This window comes from Castanea sativa, chromosome 1 (assembly GCF_040712315.1).
Source record: "Castanea sativa cultivar Marrone di Chiusa Pesio chromosome 1, ASM4071231v1".
Taxonomy (NCBI): Eukaryota; Viridiplantae; Streptophyta; class Magnoliopsida; order Fagales; family Fagaceae; genus Castanea; species Castanea sativa.
In genome coordinates this window covers 53,829,757-53,853,813 of record NC_134013.1, presented here as the reverse complement: position 1 = coordinate 53,853,813, position 24,057 = coordinate 53,829,757, and the positions used below count along the sequence as shown (strand labels likewise).

General features: G+C 32.8%; 1 protein-coding gene across 1 annotated transcript; it reads left to right on the top strand.

The window, feature by feature from the left end:
• Positions 1-13,290: 13,290 nt before the first annotated feature.
• LOC142634875 (zinc finger protein 4) lies at positions 13,291-18,915 on the top strand. The gene is made up of 2 exons (XM_075809125.1): positions 13,291-13,757; positions 17,749-18,915. The coding sequence occupies exon 2, from the start codon at positions 17,849-17,851 to the stop codon at positions 18,626-18,628; it is 780 nt and encodes a 259-aa protein (XP_075665240.1). The 5' UTR covers positions 13,291-13,757; positions 17,749-17,848; the 3' UTR covers positions 18,629-18,915.
• The last annotated feature ends 5,142 nt before the right edge of the window (positions 18,916-24,057 follow it).

Here is a 24,057-nt window from a genome sequence, read left to right as displayed (position 1 = left end):
GTCTTTTTAAAAATTACTATTTGTAAGTCGGTCTTTTTTTTTTTTTTGGTTAAATAGTGAAAAGGTCCAAGAATGAAAGCCACACTAATGGTAACAACAATTATACTGAGCAATCTCTTTACACACCTTACAAATGTTATTCTTCTTAGATTTTTCAATCTCTTCGCTACGCCTTACCGATGCTTTTCTTCTCAATAATAGTTTTTTGTTCTAATATATACTTCTTATGTGAAAGGGGAAGTAGATACTGAAACTTAATGGCAAAATGAAAAGACATAACTGTTTAGTGTTTTTAAATAATATGCATGGCATAAATTTGTGTAGCGAGGTGCAATGAAAAATAGTCAACAAAAAGTCAAACGTTTCGTTTTTATATTACATATAGATATATGCTTATCAAGTCCATTTTTGAGATTATATGCTTATTGTGCATATTAAATTGATGTCAATCAAATATTATTTATCATCCAATAAAAAAACTCATGAGTATAGTAGGATTTGAACACATTTTAGCTAGGAAATTATTAAACTTCATTTATACATAGCATAAATGAGTTAACTTCAAGTTACACTGAGTATAATTATTTACAATGTTACATTTTTTTAGAGATGATTACAATATATTGCTAACCCCATAGTTCAAATCATTTCTTCCCTAGAACCCTAAGCACTTTGTATATGAGAAATGTGTCAATTCAATTACAAGGCTTTTTGGCGTTTTGTTACATTATTTGATAACTTCTCGTGGGATCAATATATTGTTAAATGCATTGTTAGATTATATTATATTTCCCCCACGTATGCCCACTATGCTGGTTAAATATCAAGACAATTGGACTAGGAATCATCTCATCTAAAAAATAAGTGTGCTATATTATACATTTTAAAACTCTACTGAACAAAAAAAATTGTATTTGACAATAATTAAATGACATTATATTGACATAAAATTTAGCATCTACATGATAAACATATGGAGAAAAATATAATTTAATACAAGGCTTAGAAAGTAACAGTTGAAATTGATCATTGAGTAGAGTCATATAGAAAAAAAATATTTATTTTTGCTATATAGCAAATATTATACCAACTACAACTTTAACCTAATAAAATACACATATCCAAATATGCTAAATACATTAGTTGAAATATTATATATGAAGTGATATTACATTCATATAATTTTTTTTAGATGATAGATTTATATAAAATTTGATATGTGTAATACGCATCTAGAAGTTGTTTTAGTAAAATAACACCACCCAATAACTTATATTAAATTTATGTTTTAAAAATCTCACCATTGAATTATATATCCTATATTTAATTAACATGCATGCCAATCCAATGTTATTAACATGTACTTAGAGTTACATCAATCGTGACTTTAACTCAACTCTTATATATATATATAGAGAGAGAGAGAGAGAGAGAGAGGCAAGCAAGGAAGTTAATTCGTAATTGGCAATAATTTGACAAACTGAAAAGCTTGGATACGCTGATAAAGCGGGCAGATACTTCCCCCCCAAAGTGGGCCTAACTAATCTGCACTTATACTAAATGCTTACTATAAACAAAGACAAAGCAATTAAGCTTAAGAATAAATAAAAGATCCACCAATATATAGTGGAAGAATGTACAGATAAGTATTTGTTTAAAGACTAGAGTCATCATTGCGGAGTTATTATATCTAGTAGCATTGTAGCAAGCACAAGCATTGCACCTTCAATCAATGGAGAGCCAAGAATTTGTCTTTAAGGGGATCGAATAAAATATCTTGTGATTAAATATTTTTCTCTTTATATATACTTTATTCTTACTCTCTATAATAGTATAAACGAGTATTATAAACACAACTCAAGATGTAAACTAATATTATAATAGCATACTAATATTCTTACTTTATGTAATAGTATAAACTAGTATATTTATAAAAAAAAAAAAAAAAAAGTATAAACTAGTATTCCAGAAATATTTGATATCCTCAAGTTATCTCTATTTAACTATCATTGGCCAAGAGTGCCTTTTATCTCAATCAAAATTTCTTAGTTTTTCAAGAATAAACGTCTAGAAATCCTTCTCTCTTAATTACTGATTTTTCTTATAATAAATAAATAAACCCATATTTTTATAAGGGCGGATCATTTTTTTAAAAAAATAATTATTATGCTAACTATATATATGTTTGTTATAATTTTATAAATATAAATATATACAACTTATAGTTATTTATTTATTTCTTATAGTTCGATAGTGGGGGGTGAAGGGCTTTAAATACTAATACATTTCCGTTGGAAATATTAAGAAGTGTCAATTACAACACAAGAATTGTGGTGTGTGTGTGTGTGTGTGTGTATATACATGTATAACTTTTCATTAATTGAATTGTATCTATTTAAATGAATGGAAAAATTAACAAATGCCATAAAGATATTGGTTTAAGAAATATTATTAGAAACTTTTTATGGGAAAAAAAGTAATTGATTTTTTTTACTATTTTTTATATTGCACATAAAAGTGGTATTAGAAATTTTCTTGTTAGAGGTATTAGGTTTATGTGTAGGCCCAAGAGGCCAACTTTTATTGTAAGTTCATGTATGTCTAACCCTAACTCTCTCTCTCCCTGTATAGACCCTACTTAGGTTCATTGTAACAATGTGAGTTGATATTATAGTAAAGATGTAGTCACCACGGCCTTCTTTATGTGGATGTAGGCCTAACCACGTAAATCTTATGTTCTCTCTCTTCTCTATGATCTCTTTCTTCACTCTCATAATATTTGACATTTCTCAAAAGTCTATTAAGAAAAGTCCTAAAATCACCCGTTAAAAGGACCATAAATGAACATAAGAAGGATCCGATTAATGTGAAATTAAAAAGGTTGTAAAATTTTTTCAATTCCCGATAAATTTTTTTTCCAAAAACAGTATACTATTGTGTGCCCTTAGGGCACATGTTAGTAAAATCCATAAGAAATATTAGACTTTCTTATAAAAAATCATATATATTTTTTATTTTTAAATACATAACAACTTTAATTAGGATCTAAAAGCTTTAGTGTGTGTTTTGCTTCAAATTAAAAAATTGGCTTATTTTAATATTTAGCTTATTTTTGCTAATATTCATAGGCTCACTGCACTTTTTAGTACTATTTATGAGTCTCACTTTACTATTTTAGTTAACTTTTACCTTTATTTACAGTATTTTTAGCAAAAAAATTTAATAAAATAAAATAAACGAATCTCAAATAAACCCTTTCTCATATATACTAAACTTTTTTTTTTTTTTTTGCTAAACTCATATATACTTAATTTAAAAAAAAAAAATTTGGACCATTTATATGGATAAGTATATCCATTCAAGAATTTAGTTTTTAGAAATTCGGGCCCTCTTACCGTTATATGGCTTCGTCACTTCTTAATTACGACATCAAAAATAAAATCATTTCTTTAAGATCATAAACAGAGATTATATCAACTTTAATTGAGTGCGTATCTAAAATGTAAAAAATAATACATGAGTGGTGAAACTTCTCTGTCATCTTAAATTAATATAAAATAAATTAAAAGAAAAATCCTCAAGAGAACATTATTAGCTTTAGCGATGATATATATAATGAAAGAGCTATGTAGGCTAGGCTAGGGTAGGCCAAGCGTGTGGTGGACCAGTTAAAGGGGGCAGTGAGATATATGGAGGTTGGGATCAAGCCCCACCACCGGTGTCTCGGGAAGCACACCGAGCGGCGCGAACGTGGAACTGTCGGTCACTGCACAGACTAGAACAAAGTGTGTCACTGGTTCATGTGCATGTTATATAGTGTAATGTGATAGATTTATCTCTCTGCTTCATAGGAATGGGTTTGCGGTTCATCACTTCAAAGAATATTGTGGGGATTGTGGGGATAGAGATCGATGACTTTGTTGCCTGTTTCTTTCTTATTATTTTTTTTTATACTATACCTTTCACGTACAATTCACTTTCTTTACGTGCAAAACAATTCGATCCGACAAACTTCAGCTCCATTGAATTTGATGAAATGTCGAGTTTGCATTGGTTGGGTTTGTACATGCAGCTTTTTTTAATACTTTTTAATCAAAAAAACAGAACCTACCCTAGCTATACTTTTGACATGACTAGGTTTGTCTCTAGGCTAGTTATTTTACGTGCAAATTTTAATTGGGATTGCATCGTTTGAATTGCATTGCTTTTTATAGTTATGCTCAACTTTTCCTTTACTCTAGGTTTAAAAAACATAAAAAATTATTCACTTTGAACATGTGCTTAGCTAGGCTTCTAATGACCTAATGAGTAGGTATGCAGTATGCTTATGGGAACTAAATTAGTTAATACATTTTTGTTTCCGTACACTCAGTCAGTTTAAAATTCTTTTTCGTTTTCATTTGCTAATTACGTTTTACTAAATTCTTAGATAAGTTTGATTCCACAATCACTTATATATCAAAGGTTTGAATCTCATAAAAGGAGGGGTAAAATAGGAGGCCACCAGGTAGTTTGATACCCTATGTGTAGTTCTTGGTAGTATAATTAAAACAACGTTTTAGTATATTTTTAACTAAACTCAATTAAAACTACTCTACCTCAATCTCAATACTTTCTTCCAAATTTTTAATAATGTATGGTACCTTCAATACAATTATTGGTGTACTGTTCATTGCTAAGCTATTAAAAAATTATAAAACATTTCTCTCTCTCTCTCTCTCTCTCTCTCTTCACTTAAGATATGCTTTTGGAGGAGTAAAATAGGTCACAAAGTAGTTTGATATCCTATATGTAGTTCTTTCTTGGAAGTCGTGCACACTAGAGCACTTGCACCAATTTGATTAAAATAACGTTTTAGCATATTTTTAACTAAACTCAACTAAAACTACCTTACATCAATCTCAATACTTTATTTCAAATTTTTAATAATGTATGGTATCTTCAATACAATTGTTGATGTACTGTTCATTGCTAAGTCATTATAAAATTATAAAACATTCATTTTTTTCCCTCTTTCTCTATCTCTTCACTTAATGTATGCTTTTGGAGTTTTCACATAATTATTAAATATCTCTCTCCCTTTCTCTCTCTAATTAAAATAACGTTTTAGCATATTTTTAACTAAATTCAAGTAAAACTACCCTACATCAACCTCAATACTTTCTCTCAAAATTTTAATAATGTATGGTACCTTCAATACAATTATTGATGTATAGTTCATTGCTAAGTTATTATAAAATTATAAAACATTCGTTTCTCTCTCCTTCTTTCTCTCTCTTTTCACTTAACGTTTGTTTTTGGAGTTTTCGCATAATTATTAACTATCTATTTCAGGTCACTATTTCGGCTTGCTTTTGAGATGAATTGTTTATTGATGGTGGTCGTGGGTTTCAACAACAACCTAGGTTTCAACAATGGTGGGTGGTCTGGGTTCGAAGGTGGCCATGATGACTTAGAGCTCACAAATCAGAGTTGGAGATAATAGATCTGTTTGTGGAGCTTATGGGTTGTAGTGAATTGCGATGGTCTAGACAAATTTGGGTTGCGGAGGTTTTGGGTTGAGTTGGAGATGACAAATTTGTGGGTGGCAAAACTCCTGGGTTGTTGTGGTGGAGTTGTGGGTTGCAATTTTGATTATTATTATTTTTGAATTGATTTAGGAAAGAGGGAGAAAGAGAAAGATAAATAATAATATTTAAATGAGTTAGAGATAGAGTTTTAGGGATGATGTAGTTGTGTGTGAATAATACATTAGTTAAAGTAACAATAATGACTAAATTTGACTAAAAGTGTGGTTAGGCTGCTATAAATAATCTGAGAGAAGACATTATCTTCATTTCTTTCATCATAATAATTATATGTTTGGTCAAATGAAGAGGGAAAGAAGAGAAAGGAAAGGGAAGAGAGATGAGAGGAAAGGGAAGGAAAAGTTAGCACATTTTTCCTTCCATGTATTTGGTATGCAAGGGAGGATGGGAAGAGAAAATAGCCATTATGTGGATCCCACCTTAAGAATGACCATTCTCCCTCATTCCCTCCAACCAAAAAACAAAATTCGCTTACCCTTCTCCTCCTTTTATTTTCTTTCATTCTCTCTTGATAAATTACTAATTGTCCCAAAACTTAATATGATGGATTTTTTTAATGTGAGATTAAGATAGATATTATATTTAAATTTTGCGACTTCTTACGTTATTTGATATTATGATAGATTACTGATAGTTCCAAAAATTTAAATTGTTAGGAAATTATGTATTTAATCATTTAATTTAACAACTCTTTGTTCAAATTAACAAAGTATAAGAGTGAGATTCCCCCCCCCCCTCACCCCCAAACCCTTATGCATATGTGGATCCCACCTTAAGAATGACCATTCTCCCTTATTCCCACCCTCCCCCCCCCCCCCCACCCCAAAAAAAAAACAAAAAATTGGGAGGAAACAAAATAGTGGGTCACTGAGGAAATTCACTAACCCCCTTTTCCTTTCTTCCACCTTGATTCCCTCCAACCAAACAACAAAATTCCCTTACCCCTCTCCTCCTTTTATTTTCTTTCATTCTCTCGATAAATTACTAATTGTCCCAAGACTTTATATGTTGGATTTTTTGAATGTGAGATTAAGATAGATTTCAGATTTAAATTTGTGACTTTTTACGTACTTTGATATCATGATAAATTACTGATAGTTCCAAAAATTTAAATTGTTTGAAACTGTTGTATTTAATCATTTAATCTAACAACTCATCATTCAAATTAACAAAGTATAAGAGTGAGATTCCCCCCCCCCCTCACCCCCAAACCCTTATGCATATGCTCTCTCTCTCTCTCTCTCTCTCACACACACACACACACAAAACAACTAACCCTTTAATAATGGGAAAGAATCTTTTCCCATTTAAATCCTCAAATTCCCTCTAATTTTTGGCCAGACAAGAGATATGTGATATTTAAAAAATCCAATACTCTTAAAAAGAAAACCATGTAAACAACACAAAACCAAGTTAATTCTGTGTTGCAAAATTAACTAAAAATTGTTTGGTGTTTAACTTATATTCATTCTAAAAGGGAAGTATAGTTTTTTTGAAATAATTTTTTTAAATTACAATTGTATTTTTACACAACAGTCAAAATAAATAAAATAAGTTAATTCAAATGCACACAAACTCAGTTACTTATAAGTTTTAACTTTAAAACCAAGTACTTATGTTTTTAAGGAAGAGGAGAATCAATGAGGTCACTGTAATATTTCAAGGTGTTATAGGTGGTCATACCTTTTATCACTAGTTGGACTCCATATTGACCAATCACGAACATTTTGCTGCTAATTTGCTAAAGATGAATCTGTAGCTATCACAAAAAGAGCTGGTGAAGGTGCTGTTTGGATTTCTTGTCTTCCATCGCTTGATAAAGTTCATATTGAGCAAAACAACAAATAATTTGATCCCATACGAGAACGAGCTATTTTGGTGTTCTGTCATTATAGTTTTGGTGAAGTCCCTTTAAACAAAACTAACAATGATTTGATTACTTATATTTTTGAACTATTGTGTTGCTCTCGCTTTTGATTGTTATGGAGCTACCCTACGTGAATTCGTAATGAAATATTTTGCATGTTTGATTTTTGCCACAAGGGGAAGCTAGACGTGTTCTGGATGGAGGAAATCGTTCTGATTACAAGAATTCTAAAATGAGAGAAATATAATAAATTTTTAGGTTTTTTTTTGGTTAATGTATGCTTGGGGTGAATGATCACACCACAATGAGTAATATATGCTACGGATACATATATTTTATAGTTCATTAATATTAGATCTTTAATATTTTGCACTCCTTAACTTGGTACGAAGATTAAAAAATTTAAGTGGACACATAACACAAACTAATTAAGTAGATAATTATAGCATGGTCCTTTCATAAATTTAGACACATAGTGTAAAATTGAATTTTAATTTCAATTTCAATTTCTAATTGAACTTTCTCTAACCTTTACCTATATATATATATATATATACACACACACATATGAGAGCTAACAAATCCATTTTGAACTCAATCATAAAACCCTAGTCCATATACTATTGCGTGAATAAAAACGAACAACTACTTGTCGGAAGGTAGTGCATATAGGTATCACAACTAACCTGGGCTTTAATTTATTTTCTTTAATGGTGATCATGAGTAGAATATGTCTTTCTTTTTTGAAAGCATGAGATACGTGTTATATGTCATGATCATATGATTATTGACTTCAATATCTTACATGCAATGGCGTCAAATGGTATTGGAGACTCATTGGACCTCGGTTCTTGCCCCTCACACTCTACAAGATTAAGTTAGAGTAGAAATTCTATCTTGTATAAAAAAAATAAAAATAAAAAAGTCTTTTGTGGATTTCTAGTCTTTATGGTTTTTGCATGCTATTCTTATATTTATCTGTCATACGATTACGTGTGACATGAATGCTTATGAATAAGATTCTTTTATTAAAAAATGATGTTAAATATGACCATTAATTCCTAAGAACCAATAATTGGGTTGGATGAGATAGATGTCTAATATTTTCTCATCTTGTAACTTAACTTTTGAACTTGGATCAATTGCTTTATGTTAGAATTAAATATATGTAATTTTTTTTCTTAAGATCTTATTAGAAATTTAAAAAATGTAATTTTTTTTAGTCTGTAATTAGAAGGAAAATTCATGTAATTTTTAAATTATTTTCATTAAAAAAATAATTTTGAATTTCTTTTTAATAAATATGTTTTTAATTTTCTTGATGTTTTTTATCCAAAAATAATCAAGTGACCACTCCTTGGGAAATAAATTGTCAGTTGATAAATTTTGTTAGTTGAGTTTCCCTTATGAGCCATCCAAGGGAAATATTCGAACATTTCTCAGTCCCCTTGGTTCGTGATTCTCACAGTTCCGTACTCCAATAATTGTACTTTCTCCTTTTTTTTAAGTCTGACATTTAAACGTGTACGAATGACACGTTAAATAACCATGTGAGAGATCTATCAATAATAATAATAATAATAATAATAATAATAACCATGTGATGTGAGAGAGAAAAATACTTCCAAATATCAACTCTCAGCTAATTTTGTAGTACCCACATTTTATAACTGTAGTGAATAGTTATTAGCAAATAAAAAAGTGATATTAATAGTAGGTTTAGATAAAAACTAATAAAAAATTGACCACATTAACAGTTTGTAAAAATATTGTAAAATACTCTGTGGTTGTAGCATTACTTCTACGTCTAAGCCCTCGTTTGAAAGGAGGGAATTGAAATGAATTAAGAGAATAATTTTATAATATTATTCAATTTTCTTGTTTGGGAATTTTAATGGAGGGAATTGAAATCTCATTTTCTTATTTGGGAGTTTAAGCCCTCATTTAGGATGAGGGAATGGAAGTGAATGATGAAAATAATTTTATAATATTCTTCTATTTTCTTATTTGGGTGTTTTAATGGAAGGAATAGAAAATTTATTCTCTTATTTGAGAGTTTAAGTGGGAGGGAATGAAACGGGTAGGAGGGAACACTCATTCCTCTATATTTTCTTAAAACCTCAAATTTCCATTCTTTCGAAATTGAGAGGAATTGGAGATAATGAAATTAGATTTAATGAATTTTGTATTAAAATTCCCAAAATACCCCTATATATTCAACATTTTATTTTAAAATAAGGGTCTAATAGTAATATTATTATAAAATGATTACGTTTCTTTCACTCTATTTTACTCCCAAACAAAGCTACTTACATTCCATTCACTTTCATTCATTTCAATTTCTTTATTTTAAAACATTCAAAAAATGTCACTTAATTCCATACCATTAATTTCTTTTCCATTTCTTTCACTTACTTAAAAACATTCCATTCGTTTTCATTCCCTTCTGATTATTTCATTCCATTCTCTTATGAACTCCCAAATGAAGCCTTTAATAGCAAGATAAAAAATGCTAATAGTGGTTATTGCCCCATTTAATGCATATATTTTTTCCCTTTTTGCTCATAAATGTTTATTATCTCCTTTTTTGTTTCGAGTTTCCATTTTCAAAGATATTGATAAGTTATCATAATATCATCTGTATCTTTGGTGTGATGGTTACTTCATAACTACAAGTATAAATTTTTATGAAGTGGGAGGAGGCTAGACATGAGTTTCACACACATACATACACATATTTTTATTATATAGGAACAGTACCACTATTATTAATCAATCAACTACAACAAAAGGTAAAATGTTTGGAGGCATATCCTCCATCCAATCTAAAAAAGAAAAAGATAATCTAGCTCTCTTTGCTTAGGCTTGAGTGATAGAATCGCCCTGCCTCCTAATATGAGAGATAGAATGGGTTCTTAACAAACCCGCAATAGACTTAAAGTCTTTTACAAGATGACCAAGGAGGGAGAGAGAGAGAGAGGAAAGCTTTCCACTATTAGGGACTGAATAGTTAACTCAGAGTCTCCTTTGAACACCGCCTAATGATAATAGAGTTTCACAAAAAATTTAATTAGCCCTTCTAGTAGCCATCCTTTCTAGAATTTCCACCAAGGGTAGTGCAACCTTCTCTAATAAAGCAGCCAACATCTCCTCATTTTTATTTTAAATAGGAGTTTTATACACATATACATTTTTTTCTATATAGAAATAGTATCACTATTATTAATCAATCAAGAAGAGAAATTAGCTACACCGAAAGGTATAACATCTGGAGGCATATCCTCCATCCAAACTAAAAAAGGAAAAGATAATCTAGCTTTTTTTGCTAAGGCATGAGCAACAAAATTGCCCTGCCTCATAATATGAGAGATAAAATGGTTTCTAACAAACCTGCGATAGTCTTTTACAAGATGACCAAGGAGAGAGAGAGAGAGAGAGCTTTCCACTGTTAGGGACCGAATAGTTAACTCAGAGTCTCCTTCAAATACCACCTAATGATAATTGAGTTCCACAAAGAATTGGGTAGCCCTTCTAGCAGCCATCATTTCTAGAATTTCCATCGAGGAAGGTAGTGAAACCTTCTCATATAAAGCAGCAATCACCTCCCTATTTTCATTCCTAACAATAACTCTTATTCCTGCTTCATTCATTTTGGCGAACACTGCCCCCTCAAAGTTGATCTTTAGCATACCTGAGTCTGGAGGCTTCCACTTAATATTGATAGGCCTTGACTGGACAAGATGATTGTAAGACGCATGCTGAAACTCGGAGAGGAGAGAGCTTGCTGATTCAAAAATATTTTTTAGGTGGTGGACTAGGCTTGCTGTAACGATGCTTGTTCCTTCGAAACCATATGGACCAAGCAACCATAGCAAAGAGTTCCAAGGTTCAAGGCACTTGGCCAACTACATTGACTAGATCTGAGAAGTCTGTGAGCTGTGGATAATCATGACGAATCTAGCTAAAAGCCAGTTCCCAAATACTGTGAAGATCTTCATAGTCCCATAGAAAGCATGGAGGGTATTTTCTTGAGCTTTTGAGCACCAACTACAAACGGAGTTGTCCAAAATTTTACGATGTTGGAGATTAGCTTTTAAAAGCAGAGCTTCGGAATAAGCTTTTTAGAGAAAATTCTTCACATATATACATTTAGATTAAGTTAGAGTGAATTTTTATCTTTGATTAAACAAAAAAATAGCATAGTATCTTACATTTGAATTTTCACACATATATACATTTAAATTAAGTTAGAGTAGAATTTTTATCACAGATTTAAAAAAATAAAAATAGCACAGTATCTTATATTTGCTAAGTAAAACTTATAAACTCAAAGACTTAACTAAGAATATTTACTGTGTCAAATAATATATGCTCTAAACTTACAATTACAAAATAATGTGAAAAATATTGTGAAATTTTATTGTGTTTATAAAACTTTCTCAATTTTATTATATAAAACTTAAAAACTCATGTATCACCCATTACCAAAAAAAAAAAAAAAAATCTTTTTTTGAGAAAAAAAAAAGTCAAATATTCATTTATTACTGTCACTTCAATTTGAAAATATCTTGTAATAAAATATATTGGAGCCTAATTTGAAACCTGTCCCATCTCCATTCCATTTTATAGCTTCGCGGCCAACCCATATGTGTGGACCATGGGACATTATACTGCCTTTGCCTCCGCACTTCATGCCTACATTAAGCCAATTACGAGTTGTATTCGCCAAAAACAAAGGAAAAATAAATACCCTCTATATTTTAAATTTATAATTAAAAAAAAAAGAATAAAGCCCTCTCAGCCTCTCTATATATATTGCAAGTAATAATTAGTTGTTTCCACCAGTGTTTACAATCAGCTCATTGGCTTCTCTGCTTGAAAGTCCAAGAAATCAATCAAAACATCCCTTTCGAAAAAGGAAGTTAAGGAAAAAAAGAAAAGGGAGCAATAGAATAATAAAAAGGCAAAAAGAAGCAGCTATAATGCACAATAAAATAAATTAATTATAAGTAGCTGTAAGCGGCATGCACCTTTTGATTTTTGGTGGGTGTGTGTGTGTGGTGTTGCACAACAAAAATTATGGATAAAAAAATATGGACAAAATTTAACTACAAAATTAGTTGTAGTTTTAGATTATAAATTTAATATATTTTATTAGAGGTAAATTTTGACAAATTTATCATTGAATTATATTTTCTACCTATATTCTTTATACTTGTAAAATTTTAAGAAAATTAAAAATTAATAGCTATGTCAGCAATAATTTTTTTTTTAATTTGCAAGTTTTAATTAGTTAAAAATTATGCACAAAATATAAGCTTATAGATTATATAGTAAATAATATCCAATTAACACAAAATCTAACATATATATTAAGAGCGTAAAAAATATGCAATTCAACGGTTAGATTTTAAAAATATGTTGTAATATATACTTTATTAAATGAGTTTGTAGTCTTAAATTACAACTAATTTTATAATTAAATTTTGTCTAAAAAAATTTCATAATTTGCTATGGCCTTTATATACATATATGCATGTTTTATATTCCATGGGCATGAATGAAGGCCAAACTAGTAGTTATTATGCTGGAGCTAGACGTGCACAAGAAAGTTGATGGTGAATCTGATGAATGAAAGTCGACCCCGAACCCGACCCCATGCACTGTGGACTTACCTATAACACTTTTAAAGTGGAGAGAAAGAGATAGAATCATAGAATCTTTGGTGGGTCTCTTTAAATAACTAATACTAGTGCTTGCTTCTTCGTTCTCTTTCATCCTACATGTAATAGTAGTATTATTGGTATGTACTACAATGACAATCCCATCCCAATTGTAGTTCAGTTGTGTTGTTTTTGGGGGAAAAGCCCAAAAAATAACAAGGAAGAAGTGGTACACTGGGATGGGACTTTGAGTGAAGTATTATGTCATATCCTGTTTCTAAATTTTTTTTTGTTTATAGTAAAATTTATCCCAACACTACCTTTCCCTCTGACTTCTCTGACGTCCCACCAATGTCCCCCTCACCCCACCACTCTCCTCTTAGCTTTGCTTTCCCATAATTAAACATCAGTACCCACCACTCTCTCTGTCTCTCTGTGTTTGTTTTGTCCATTACCCATGTTGTTGTTTTTTTACTTTGGCTCTGTGCTCTCATCCACTCCTCATTAATTTTCTTGCAACAACAAATTCAAGAGTAGTACTCGGTCTTGGGATGATCAGCTATACATGAAAGCAGATGTCTTGGAATTCAAAGCAGTATAAATCCACAACCTTTCCAATTTAGCTTGATCTTGATGATGGTATGGCGCTCTACTGCTCTTATTATGTTTTTCTTTTATTATTAGTTTCTTTGTTTATCTTCTTGACTGTAAAGGTACTAGTAGTCAGTGGTTGATCACTGTTTCTGTGTACTTGACTATGTTCCTGCTATGGTTTTCTATGGCTTTTGGTTTTCTCTGTTTGTGGGGTTATGGTGAGAATATAGGCTGCTCCAGATGGTTTTGTAATCTGTGCCTGTGGTTTTGCTGAATTTCCGTGTGTGTGAGTTTCGGGTTAGTGTTTGAAACTTTGTATTTAAGCTAATCTAGTTTTAAGTATTTGCTATTCAAAAGGTTGAATTTGTTCATGTGTTATGGAAAATGGAGATTGATTTGCAGGATGAAGATAGAATATAGATTACTGAATGAAATTTGCTAAATTCGGTTGTCTTTTAAAGTAGTGATTTCTTTGTCTCTCTTGCCTGGCCTTATACCTTTTTCCCATTGATTCTTAGATACGGAATTCTGTATCTAAACTTTGGGTAGGCTTTTAAATTTTGTCACTGAAAGAGCAATCAAATATGTGCATTTAAGTTAGTTTGAGTTCATTTTAGAGTGATACAACAGAAATACAAATTTCCCATGGGTCAATTTTAATTTAAGCCTTTGTTTTTCTTATGGGAACTTTTTAGAAATTCTTAGGTGGTATTTATGCTGCCTCACTCAACATTTTCTAATATATGTGGGTGTTTGTGTGTTTGCTTGAGTGCGAATATATATGTTAGTGGAACAAAGAGACCACAAACGTGTGGCTTTAGTGTGAGATATATGCCTTTAATTCTTCAAGCTCAGCAATCTATGAAAATTATTCACACATTCAGGGAATCATAAATTTACATGACTGATCCATGAGATATGCTTTGTGCTGATTTGGCCCTTCAACTTGGATTAGGATATACCTGTCCATAGTGTATATATTCTCTATACTTATCTTCATGGAATCAATCTTGATTAAATTATTTATCTCCCTGCTTTTCTTATTATAGACTGCGTTTTATTTCTAGCACAAGTTGTATATAGTTTATTTTTTCATCTATATCTCTCTTTCATATATTTTAGTTTAAGTGGTTTTTCTTGAGGAATCTTCCATGTTTTTAACAATTCCCAAAAGGTCTTCTGCCTTGATCATTGTCGATTCTCCTAGTTCATGATGCCTTTGCATATTTGGAGATGTTGATTGTCAAGTAACAAGAATCACTATCTTAGTCACAGAGGTTAATTCTCTTGGTTATCATACCATGTTCCTGTTTGAAAGTATTTGTTGTTATGTGACAAGATTTGTCTATCTCTCATATACACACTAGAAACAGACAGTCACACATATTCATTGGGATATTGATGCTAGTTGTCCATTACTAACACAATTGTCTCATGGTATTTGTACTGAGTAAAAGAATACACTCCAGTTAAAAAAGAAAACAAAAGGCTATAAGCTTCTTGCAACATATTCAGCATCAGATTTTATCTACTCCATTTCCGATTAAATTAAAGGAATGGTTATGATAGAAATATAAATAAATAGATATATTGACTAGACTGAGAATACATATATATATATATAAGAGAACTAAATCTTGAACAAAAGTTCACTTACATCAGGGTAGGTACAGAATCAACGTCCTTTGCATTGGCTTTGGCTATTTGAGTGGTCATATAAGAGTCAATAGGAATAGACAAGCTGCATAAGGATTAATATTAGCAAATAATTTCTGTTAAATCACCACATCTATGATAGAGAACTTAGGTCAATGGCAGAGAGGTCCCAAAAGACCATATTGTTCTCTTGGTTTTATCGTTTATGAGAAGAGGAAGACTGAAAAATAGTACCTTTAGTGGAGCAAAATGAATTATATTGAAGTGCTTCCAAGGGTTATTGCATATAGAAATTAACCAGATGGATTCAAAGGGTGGCTACAAATTCAGCACTACTTTATGTTGATTATTCAAAGGCATGTATTCAAAAGTAAGTTGAATAAAGTTGGATGAGATAAAGACGAAATGAAGGTTGTAAGGACTGCAAATTGAAGGAGTAAGTGTTACAAGCGTCAGCATTAAGCACTCAACTTTGACTTAAAACGGGGAAGTCAATTGGTGGTTTGATTGTCTACAATAGTGGCAAACATAGCTTTTATTGTAACTCAGTTAAAGTGTTTACTATTAGGAAGGCCCAAAACTAAGCTGATTCATGAGAAAAAGAACCTACAATTTGATGCTTACTAGCATAAACTTTGGCCTAACACTAAAGAGTTGGTAAAAGGCTTGTTTATATGATATAGAATTGTGGTGAATTTTTTTACATGCCATGTTAGGCAACTTGACCTAGTCACCAATTTATTTCATCCTTTTGTTGGAGCTCAGAGTCTTGTTAAGCTTCTTGAATTGAATTTGTAGGTGTTTTGGCTGGTGCAGTCTATTTCAGAATGGTCATTCTTATAACTCCCTTGGTCTTAAAACTTTGTATGTATTTCTAAAATCAAGATTTAAAAGACTCCGTTTTATTAAATAATAAAAGTATAAAGATACTAAATCCTTAAATTTAAAATCTAAATGCAATTGAAGAAATTATGAACATAATGAGCATAAAAATTGTGCATGCGTAAAATTCATGATTTTGGCATTGCACATGGTGGTGTGATCTCCCAATATAGATAAATACTTTCAGATGAAACACACCCATTTCCGATATTTTATGTCAAAGTACTAGTAGATAATAAGTGGGAAGATCTGCACCATACTCAGTGAAGAGATACATGTTATAATGGTTCCTTCCTCCTCTGTTGGAAGATGCTTTGTAGTAGTCGGATCTGAAACCAGCACGTGTCGTTATGAAAGAAAGACCTTCCAGTCTCAAATAAATTCAGAGACAGTTAGTTTGCAAGAGTCAACAAGGAAAGAATAACTGAGAAATTTTAAGTTTTTTATCTGGGCTCACTCTGAAATATCTAGGAATTGCAATATTAAATTTCAATTTCTGACCAAGAAAAAAAAAAATTCATTTGCATTGATATCAAAATTTTGAGAGAACCTGCCATGATTTTGTAGATATTTCTTACCAAAAGCTAAGATTCTTGATTAAGTTATACTTTGGAAATTAAGGTTGCCTATACTGCTGTTATCTTGTTCTTAAGTTCTTAACATTGTTATTGGCAATCTCATCATAGAGAAAACAGAACCTTGTAATCTAATTGGGCTAACATTTTGATAACTGCCTCCTTTCTGTAATCAGTTAGTATAAGATATTTAGAATAATTTTGGTTTGATAACTTAACCAGGGTTTTGAGATTCAATCAAGAGAAGCAGTTGGTGACAGATATAGCTTTACCCCACTCTTCCCTTTGGTGAATTTGTTTAAGCAAATAGTTATTCTCTTGAATTATTTTGCATTGAAAAATAAAAAGATGTGCCTTTTGATCCAATGGTAGTCACATCCTAAGTTGATATTGTTACTGAAAAAGTCTGTTAAACCTGAGGATTACTATGTTTTACATACTGTGAATATGTACTGTTTTATAGCGTTCATGCCAACATATATACTCTGATTTTCAAACCAAATGTGATGGAAATTTTTGTTCCAATTACATCCATTTTGAGTCACCAGCAAAGGAATATGCTTGTCATAAAATAAAAAATGAAAAAAAAGGGGCAATGCAGACAGGTTCAATTCTAAGCTATGCTTTCTCATGAAAATACATGGTGTTGACCATACCTAGAACAATAATGGAGTATCATTGTCATAAGACTTCGATTGTGCTTTATGAAATAAGACATTTTTTCTGTTTGACTCTAATTCCTGCCTCACCTTATTTTCTTTTGTTAGTTTTTGTACATACACCCTAGGTGTTAGCCTCTGTGCTCTCGATTCTCCGGGGCAATAAACATTAAAAAATCTGATGTTAATATTCTTTTTTGGTTGTATCTTAATAAATGAAAATCAGGTGTGATGTGCTGAATATTATTGTGCTTCACAATGCAGGATAAGATTGTCTAGATTGGTCTATTGCAGGCTGGCAGAATCTAGTTGTTGCTCATATAGAATGTAAACTAGCTTCCCCAACTGACTACACAGCTCGACAATGAAACCTAACTTTGACCTTGAAATAAAAGCCCCTTCAGAAAGTGATTCTGAAGTTAGCAGCCAAGTTGCTTCCAACATATCCATTCAAGAAACCTCTGCAGGTCCCTCCAATGACAGCCTCACTAACTGTTCCCATCTCACTAATCTCATAGTGGCTCAATCAGAGTCGGAGCCAATCACTCTTGACTTAACTCTCAGCTTCAACACTGATGATCTATGTGGAAGGGATTCATTGGGACTCTCATTGTCAAGCACTAGCGAGAGTAGCAACGAACCTGCATCCCATACTACAACAGCAGCCATCCCACGAGTTTTTTCTTGCAATTACTGTCAACGCAAGTTCTTCAGCTCGCAGGCTCTTGGTGGACACCAAAATGCACATAAGAGAGAACGAACACTGGCAAAGCGGGCTATGCGAATGGGTATATTCTCAGAGAGGTATGCCAGCCTAGCATCTCTGCCTCTGCATGGATCTTCAATCAGGTCCCTGGGAATCAAAGCACACTCTTCAGTGCATTATGGCTTTGTGCCACCGGTTAGGCCTTCTGAGATCAGAAACAATACAAGATTTCAAAATGGCTATATGGGAATGCCTATTTTCGTCGAGGATGATGAGGCAGAGCTGTTGTGGCCTGGTAGTTTCCGTCAAGTTGCTGAGGCAGGTAATCCTCCTCATCCTAGTTTTGTATTGACTGAAAGTTCAGACATAAATTTTGTAGAGGTGACTCCACAAGTTGACATAGACAACTCTACACCCGATCTCACACTGAAACTTTGAGAGGTTTGTTGATTTCAAATGTGGCTTCAGTATCTCCACTTCTGTTATCTCTGTACAGTGAGATGTGCCTGGGCAATGACTGCAAGCTTTTGTTCTTATAGCTCTCTTCTTTTCTAGCACTTTTGATCCTTCTCTTTTCTTATCCAATCATCCTGTTTGGTGTTCTACTTGGAATGTTTGTCATTGTATAAGAGCCTCGCGGAGATATTTTGGGGGCTCCTATGCTTGTTATGACACATTATGTAATGTAATTCCAGTGCTTAAATTATGATTGACCATCTTTCCTTTAGTTCCTTCACTCTTGAGCTTGGTTTCTATAAATTCAATATGTCATTAGAATTTAACACAATTAAATGAAATCTGCAGATCCAACAAAACCTGTCAAGAGCACCTTTTTGCTCATAACACCTGCAGATACCCTTTTCACTAACTTAAGGATGGTTGTCAAATTAGAGTCCTATTCATAGACTCTATTAGATATACTCTTGAAAATAATGGTTTTGTTTTTGTTTTTGTTTTTGTTTTTGTTCTTGTTTTTGTTTTTTTTTTTGTTTTTTTTGTTTTAAAGTTAATTTCGGTCTCAGGAGAAGCCAGAAGAGGATATTCAAACTATTGACTTCCACTTTATAAGTTGTGGTTCTGAACTGATTGCACTACCCCTAAGGATCTCCTCTATTTTTAATATTGACTTTGCGTTTGCTTGATAAGTAGTACTAATTGTTCTAGAAACCTAAGCTAAACCTTATAACTTGCACCGTTGCATTTGCTTCTTGTGCGTATAGAAAATCTATATGTTTGAAAAGGGAATTCTTCTTCCTTTCTACTTGCTTCTTGTGTGGATGGAAAATCTGTATGTTTGAAAAGGGGATTCTTATTCCTCTCTACTGTGCATGCACTAAGAATTAATTGATAATTTCACTTGAATAACCCAAGCATTTGAGCCTCTAGTTCTTTTGATTTTGCTGTAAGTGGTTTAAAATCTCACGTCTTAGACTATGGATGAAGGTTGGCATTTGTCTGGATTTTGCTAGGTCCCCAGAGGACATCAAAAACACACGCACAAATATTGTGCGTGTTTTTTTTTCCCCCTGAAAAATTCAAAGCTTTGGAGCCTATGTGATAGTCAGTCACCTTAGAGCTAAAACTTCTCTCTGTCTCTCTCTCTCTCTCTCTCTCTCTGTCTCTTTCTGCAGAAGTGTTAAGTTGCTAAAGTAAATAATAAAGTTAACATAGCTGTGGATCTAGATGAAAACTAGTAAAAATTTGTCAAACTTAACAACTGTGAAAAATGTGAAAATTATTGTATATAGCATTACTCTCCTAGAAAAGGCCCACAGATTTTGGTTAATAAATGAAAGTTTGGATTTGTGTAAAAACACAAAAGCTTGTTCAGACCCCCAATTAAAAGTTACGGTTAGATTGCTTTTATTCTAATTTAGATTAAGTGCGGAATAAGAGTAAATGAGCGCAAACAACCGATAGCACTACCTTAAGCCATATTCATCCATTATCAGCAATAAAAGAAAAGCTTAAAGAGTAGGGAAGAGAGATGCAAACACAAGATAACACTGAGACGTGTTATCGAAGAGGAAACCGAAGAATTTGGTGAAAAACCTATCTGTGACCCTCTAAGTCGAAATCGATCCACCAGAGAATAAAGTTGGAGTACATGAATAACAAAAGACCCTCCAAGCCTAGTTTATCCCATGTACTTGAACCCTCCAAACTTCTGCTACCAACTGGCTTCTCAAAACCTTATCTTCTCTAGTTTTCTGGATCCCGCAATTCAGCTAGACTACATCTGCCAATGAATGACTCATTCCAATGCTTCCCAACAACATCAAAATCTCACTTTACACTCAAAATGAGTGTGATAAGTGTTTGAGCTATCAACCTCTCAATGATATAGAGATGAAGAGGTAGAAGTTGAGGAAAACCACAAGGAAATGTGTAGATGATTGTGGGTATAACAATTTCTAACTCTCAAGTGTATTTTCTAGGGTCTTCTCTCTTAAAAGCACTCATTATAATTTGTGGGTAATGAGGGTATATATAGTGTGGGTAAAAACTTGGTAAAACAAAACACAACCTTTTGTCAAACAAAGAGTTTCACGAGTACTTCGTGGGATCACCTTTCTTAGCAAGACACTTGCGAAAACCTCAGGCTGGTATGACTCTTCATCTTCTAGTCATGTGCTCTACACGTGGCTCTTTCCCAGATAAGCTTCTCACGAGACACTTGCAAAATCCACTTGTTCAGCCTTTTAAGCTTGAGTCTTCACACTCTCTCACACTTATCCCTTACAATTAAAAACCGACATACATACAGGGAAATATAATTGAAGAAATTACAATCAAATTTGGCACGGAATTAAAGCCAACATAAAATAGTTGTAAATTACAACTTTACAATCTCCCCCTTTGGCTATTCCGTGACAAAACCCCTAAATAGACTCTAAACTTAAACGTAAGTTTGGGAATATAGGCAAAACTCACTCATATCTAATTCTAGAAGCTATGAAGCACTTGCACCGTATACACTTGTATCCTAAAACACTTGCACATAACAACAAACTTTCATTAAGCTCACGACAAGTAGAACACAAGGTACATATAGGAACAATCAAAATGCGATCAAGATACCAAATGAAATGTAAGTTATGTAGCATAACTTGATCAAACATGAACAGTCATTAAGAAATGACTACAATGAACATTTATCAAGTAAATGATCATTCGGATACGCAATGCAATTAAGAGCAATGCTAAAATCAATTGCATGTCTAATAGGCATGATGCATTAAGGAAACTAAAGCAAAGAGCAATAGAAAACAATAAGCATCAAAATGGCCATAAAAATCAAGATACACAAAAGTACTAAAGATAATTAAGCTTTAAACTTTTTAAACTAAAGTACTTAAAAACTTTAAACGAGCAATGTAAAAATATCTAAAAGCTATAAAAACTTTAAAGTAAACTAGAAAACCACCATAATAAACCAATGTATACTAAGGTGTGCTAAACTGTGCTATGCTCCCCCTCAAGCTGTACTACTCCTCCTCAAACTACTCCCCCCTTTTGATCGAAATGGCCAAAGAGACTAGAATTGTGCGGACTCTGACCCTGAGTTCTGCTGCTGCTGGTCCATCATCATGTCATCAATTTGAGATGAGAGAACAGTGATCTGGCTTACTAGGTTGGTGAATTGAGATGAGGATTGTCGCATGTGGGAGTCTAGCATGCCATATATTTTTTAAACCCTTTCAATTAGATGATTAAGATGATCGGGTGCTCATGCATGCGCTTGGGAAGAGGGTTGTGCAGTGTCCTCCGAAATTGATGTGAAATGTTCAATTTCTTCTTCCGTGTCTCCACCTTCTTCAGCAACATTGTCTCTTGGAATTTGAGAGACACCAACAGATGGTCTGGGGATATGAGCTTTGACTTGGGTCATGGTTTGTGCACTAATTGGATAATCTCTTTGCATCACTAGAAGTCTACTCAGAATCTTCACCCTTGCCCTTATGATAAGAGCCATGATAAGGCTTGGGAATTGTAGAGTTAGCCTCATATTCCTTTTTGTGATGCATTTGGTGAAGTGGTAGTAGATATGACTACAAATGTTGATCTCCTTGTGTGTGAAGAGATCAAACAAAAATATGGACCGTGGTGCTGACAAGTTCGTCAAGTTCCTCATCAGGTAGAGGTTGAAAATCATGATATAGGCCAAAGTTCTCATCTCTAGAGTGAATGGAATGGTGTGCAAGGCATTCTTGTTGATTTGTCCACCAAGTAATTCCACAATGGATCCAAATGTCTCCCTTCTTTCATCATACTGTAGGGATGTGTGCGGAGTTGTTGGATGAACCTCCAGGATCTCTTGAATGGACTCCATTGTGATATAGAACTCTCTCCCTTTCAGCCAACAATTTATGTGATCCCCTTCCACAATGGCATTTGCATAGAATTCCTAAATGATTTCTTCATAAACATTGCCCATCGGGTTCAACAGCTTTGTCCACGTCCTTTCTTTGAACACGTCTGGGATGAAAGTGCCCTCTAAGGACTTTAAGTCCACAGTCCTTTACAAGATGATTGGGGCCCTTTTGTAGTGATCGTTATAGGCCCTATCTGCATCATCGTTTCGGAATGCATTTAAGGAGGTGCGTTGACGCTTTGAGGACTTCTTTGTGGCTGATTTATTAAGAGGAGACATCTGCAAAACAAACACAAACACAAAGAAACAAAGACAAAAACAAAACGAGGAAGCAAACTTGATTAGATACAAGTTAGTCCATGAAAACGAACAAAAGTTCTAAAAAGAACACAAAAACATAAAACCTAATGTCACAAGACCATGTTTTAAGTGCTAAACATGTAACAATACTTATCTAGCATGAGTGAAATGCATAACATGTCAAGTGATCAAGTGTGTGTATCAAGTGTGCATATGGTGTGCATATGTGATGCATGAACAAGGCACGACAAAGCATGCATGGGGCAAAGTGTGTAAAACACACAACCAATGTTTAAAACATGTTAAGAATGTAAAAATATTGTAATCACAAAAGTTTGGTACTCATTGGAGTCCAAAACAACAACAAAATGCCACTTGGGCATTTTATCAAACACATAGTGTACATACACACCACTAATATGTAAAACAATGCATGAACATGTTGAAATTTTGCCTAAATACATGTTAAAATGCCACTTGGGGCCAACATAAACACAAACAAACAAACAAAATGGGACAAAGCCCAATCAAGAAAATTAAAAATTTTTACAAGAAAATAAGTTTTTCCCAACCCTTTTAAAAAATAACCCAACCCTAGAAATCCTTGAATCTAAGGCTTAATCGAAGGATTCAAAAGTAAAAAGATGTTGAAACATACCTTAGATGAGTCTTAGGAGGGATTGATCTTGAGTTTTGGGTGAGTTTTTGAGGGAAAAAGTGTTTTGGGTTGAGCGAGGTGCGGAGGAGGCAAAATGAAGTGGTTTGAAAAAAACTGTTACTGTTTACCTTTAAAAATTGCAGATTCGCGCTTTTTGCGGATAAGCTTCTCACAAAGTTTACTCGCGAAATGGCCATTGAAGCACATAATAGTTTTCGTGGGTAGCTCTTACTCGCGAGCCAGTCGTGAAACTCTCTGTCTGAAATTTAGTGTATTTTGAAATTTGCCATCCTCATTTTCGTGGGAAGAGCTTAGTTGCAACTTACTCGTGAAAATGCCTCTGGAAGAGTTTTTGGGAAAAAATGAAATAGAAATTTTGGACAAAACTCTAAATACACAAAAATACATAAAATACTTTCAAAAACATATAAAATACTCAAAATTTTTTTTAGGTTTGATCAATAAGCAATTGAGTATACACATCACATTTGAACATGTAAAATCACACAAATGGAATACGCATTCATTGAACAT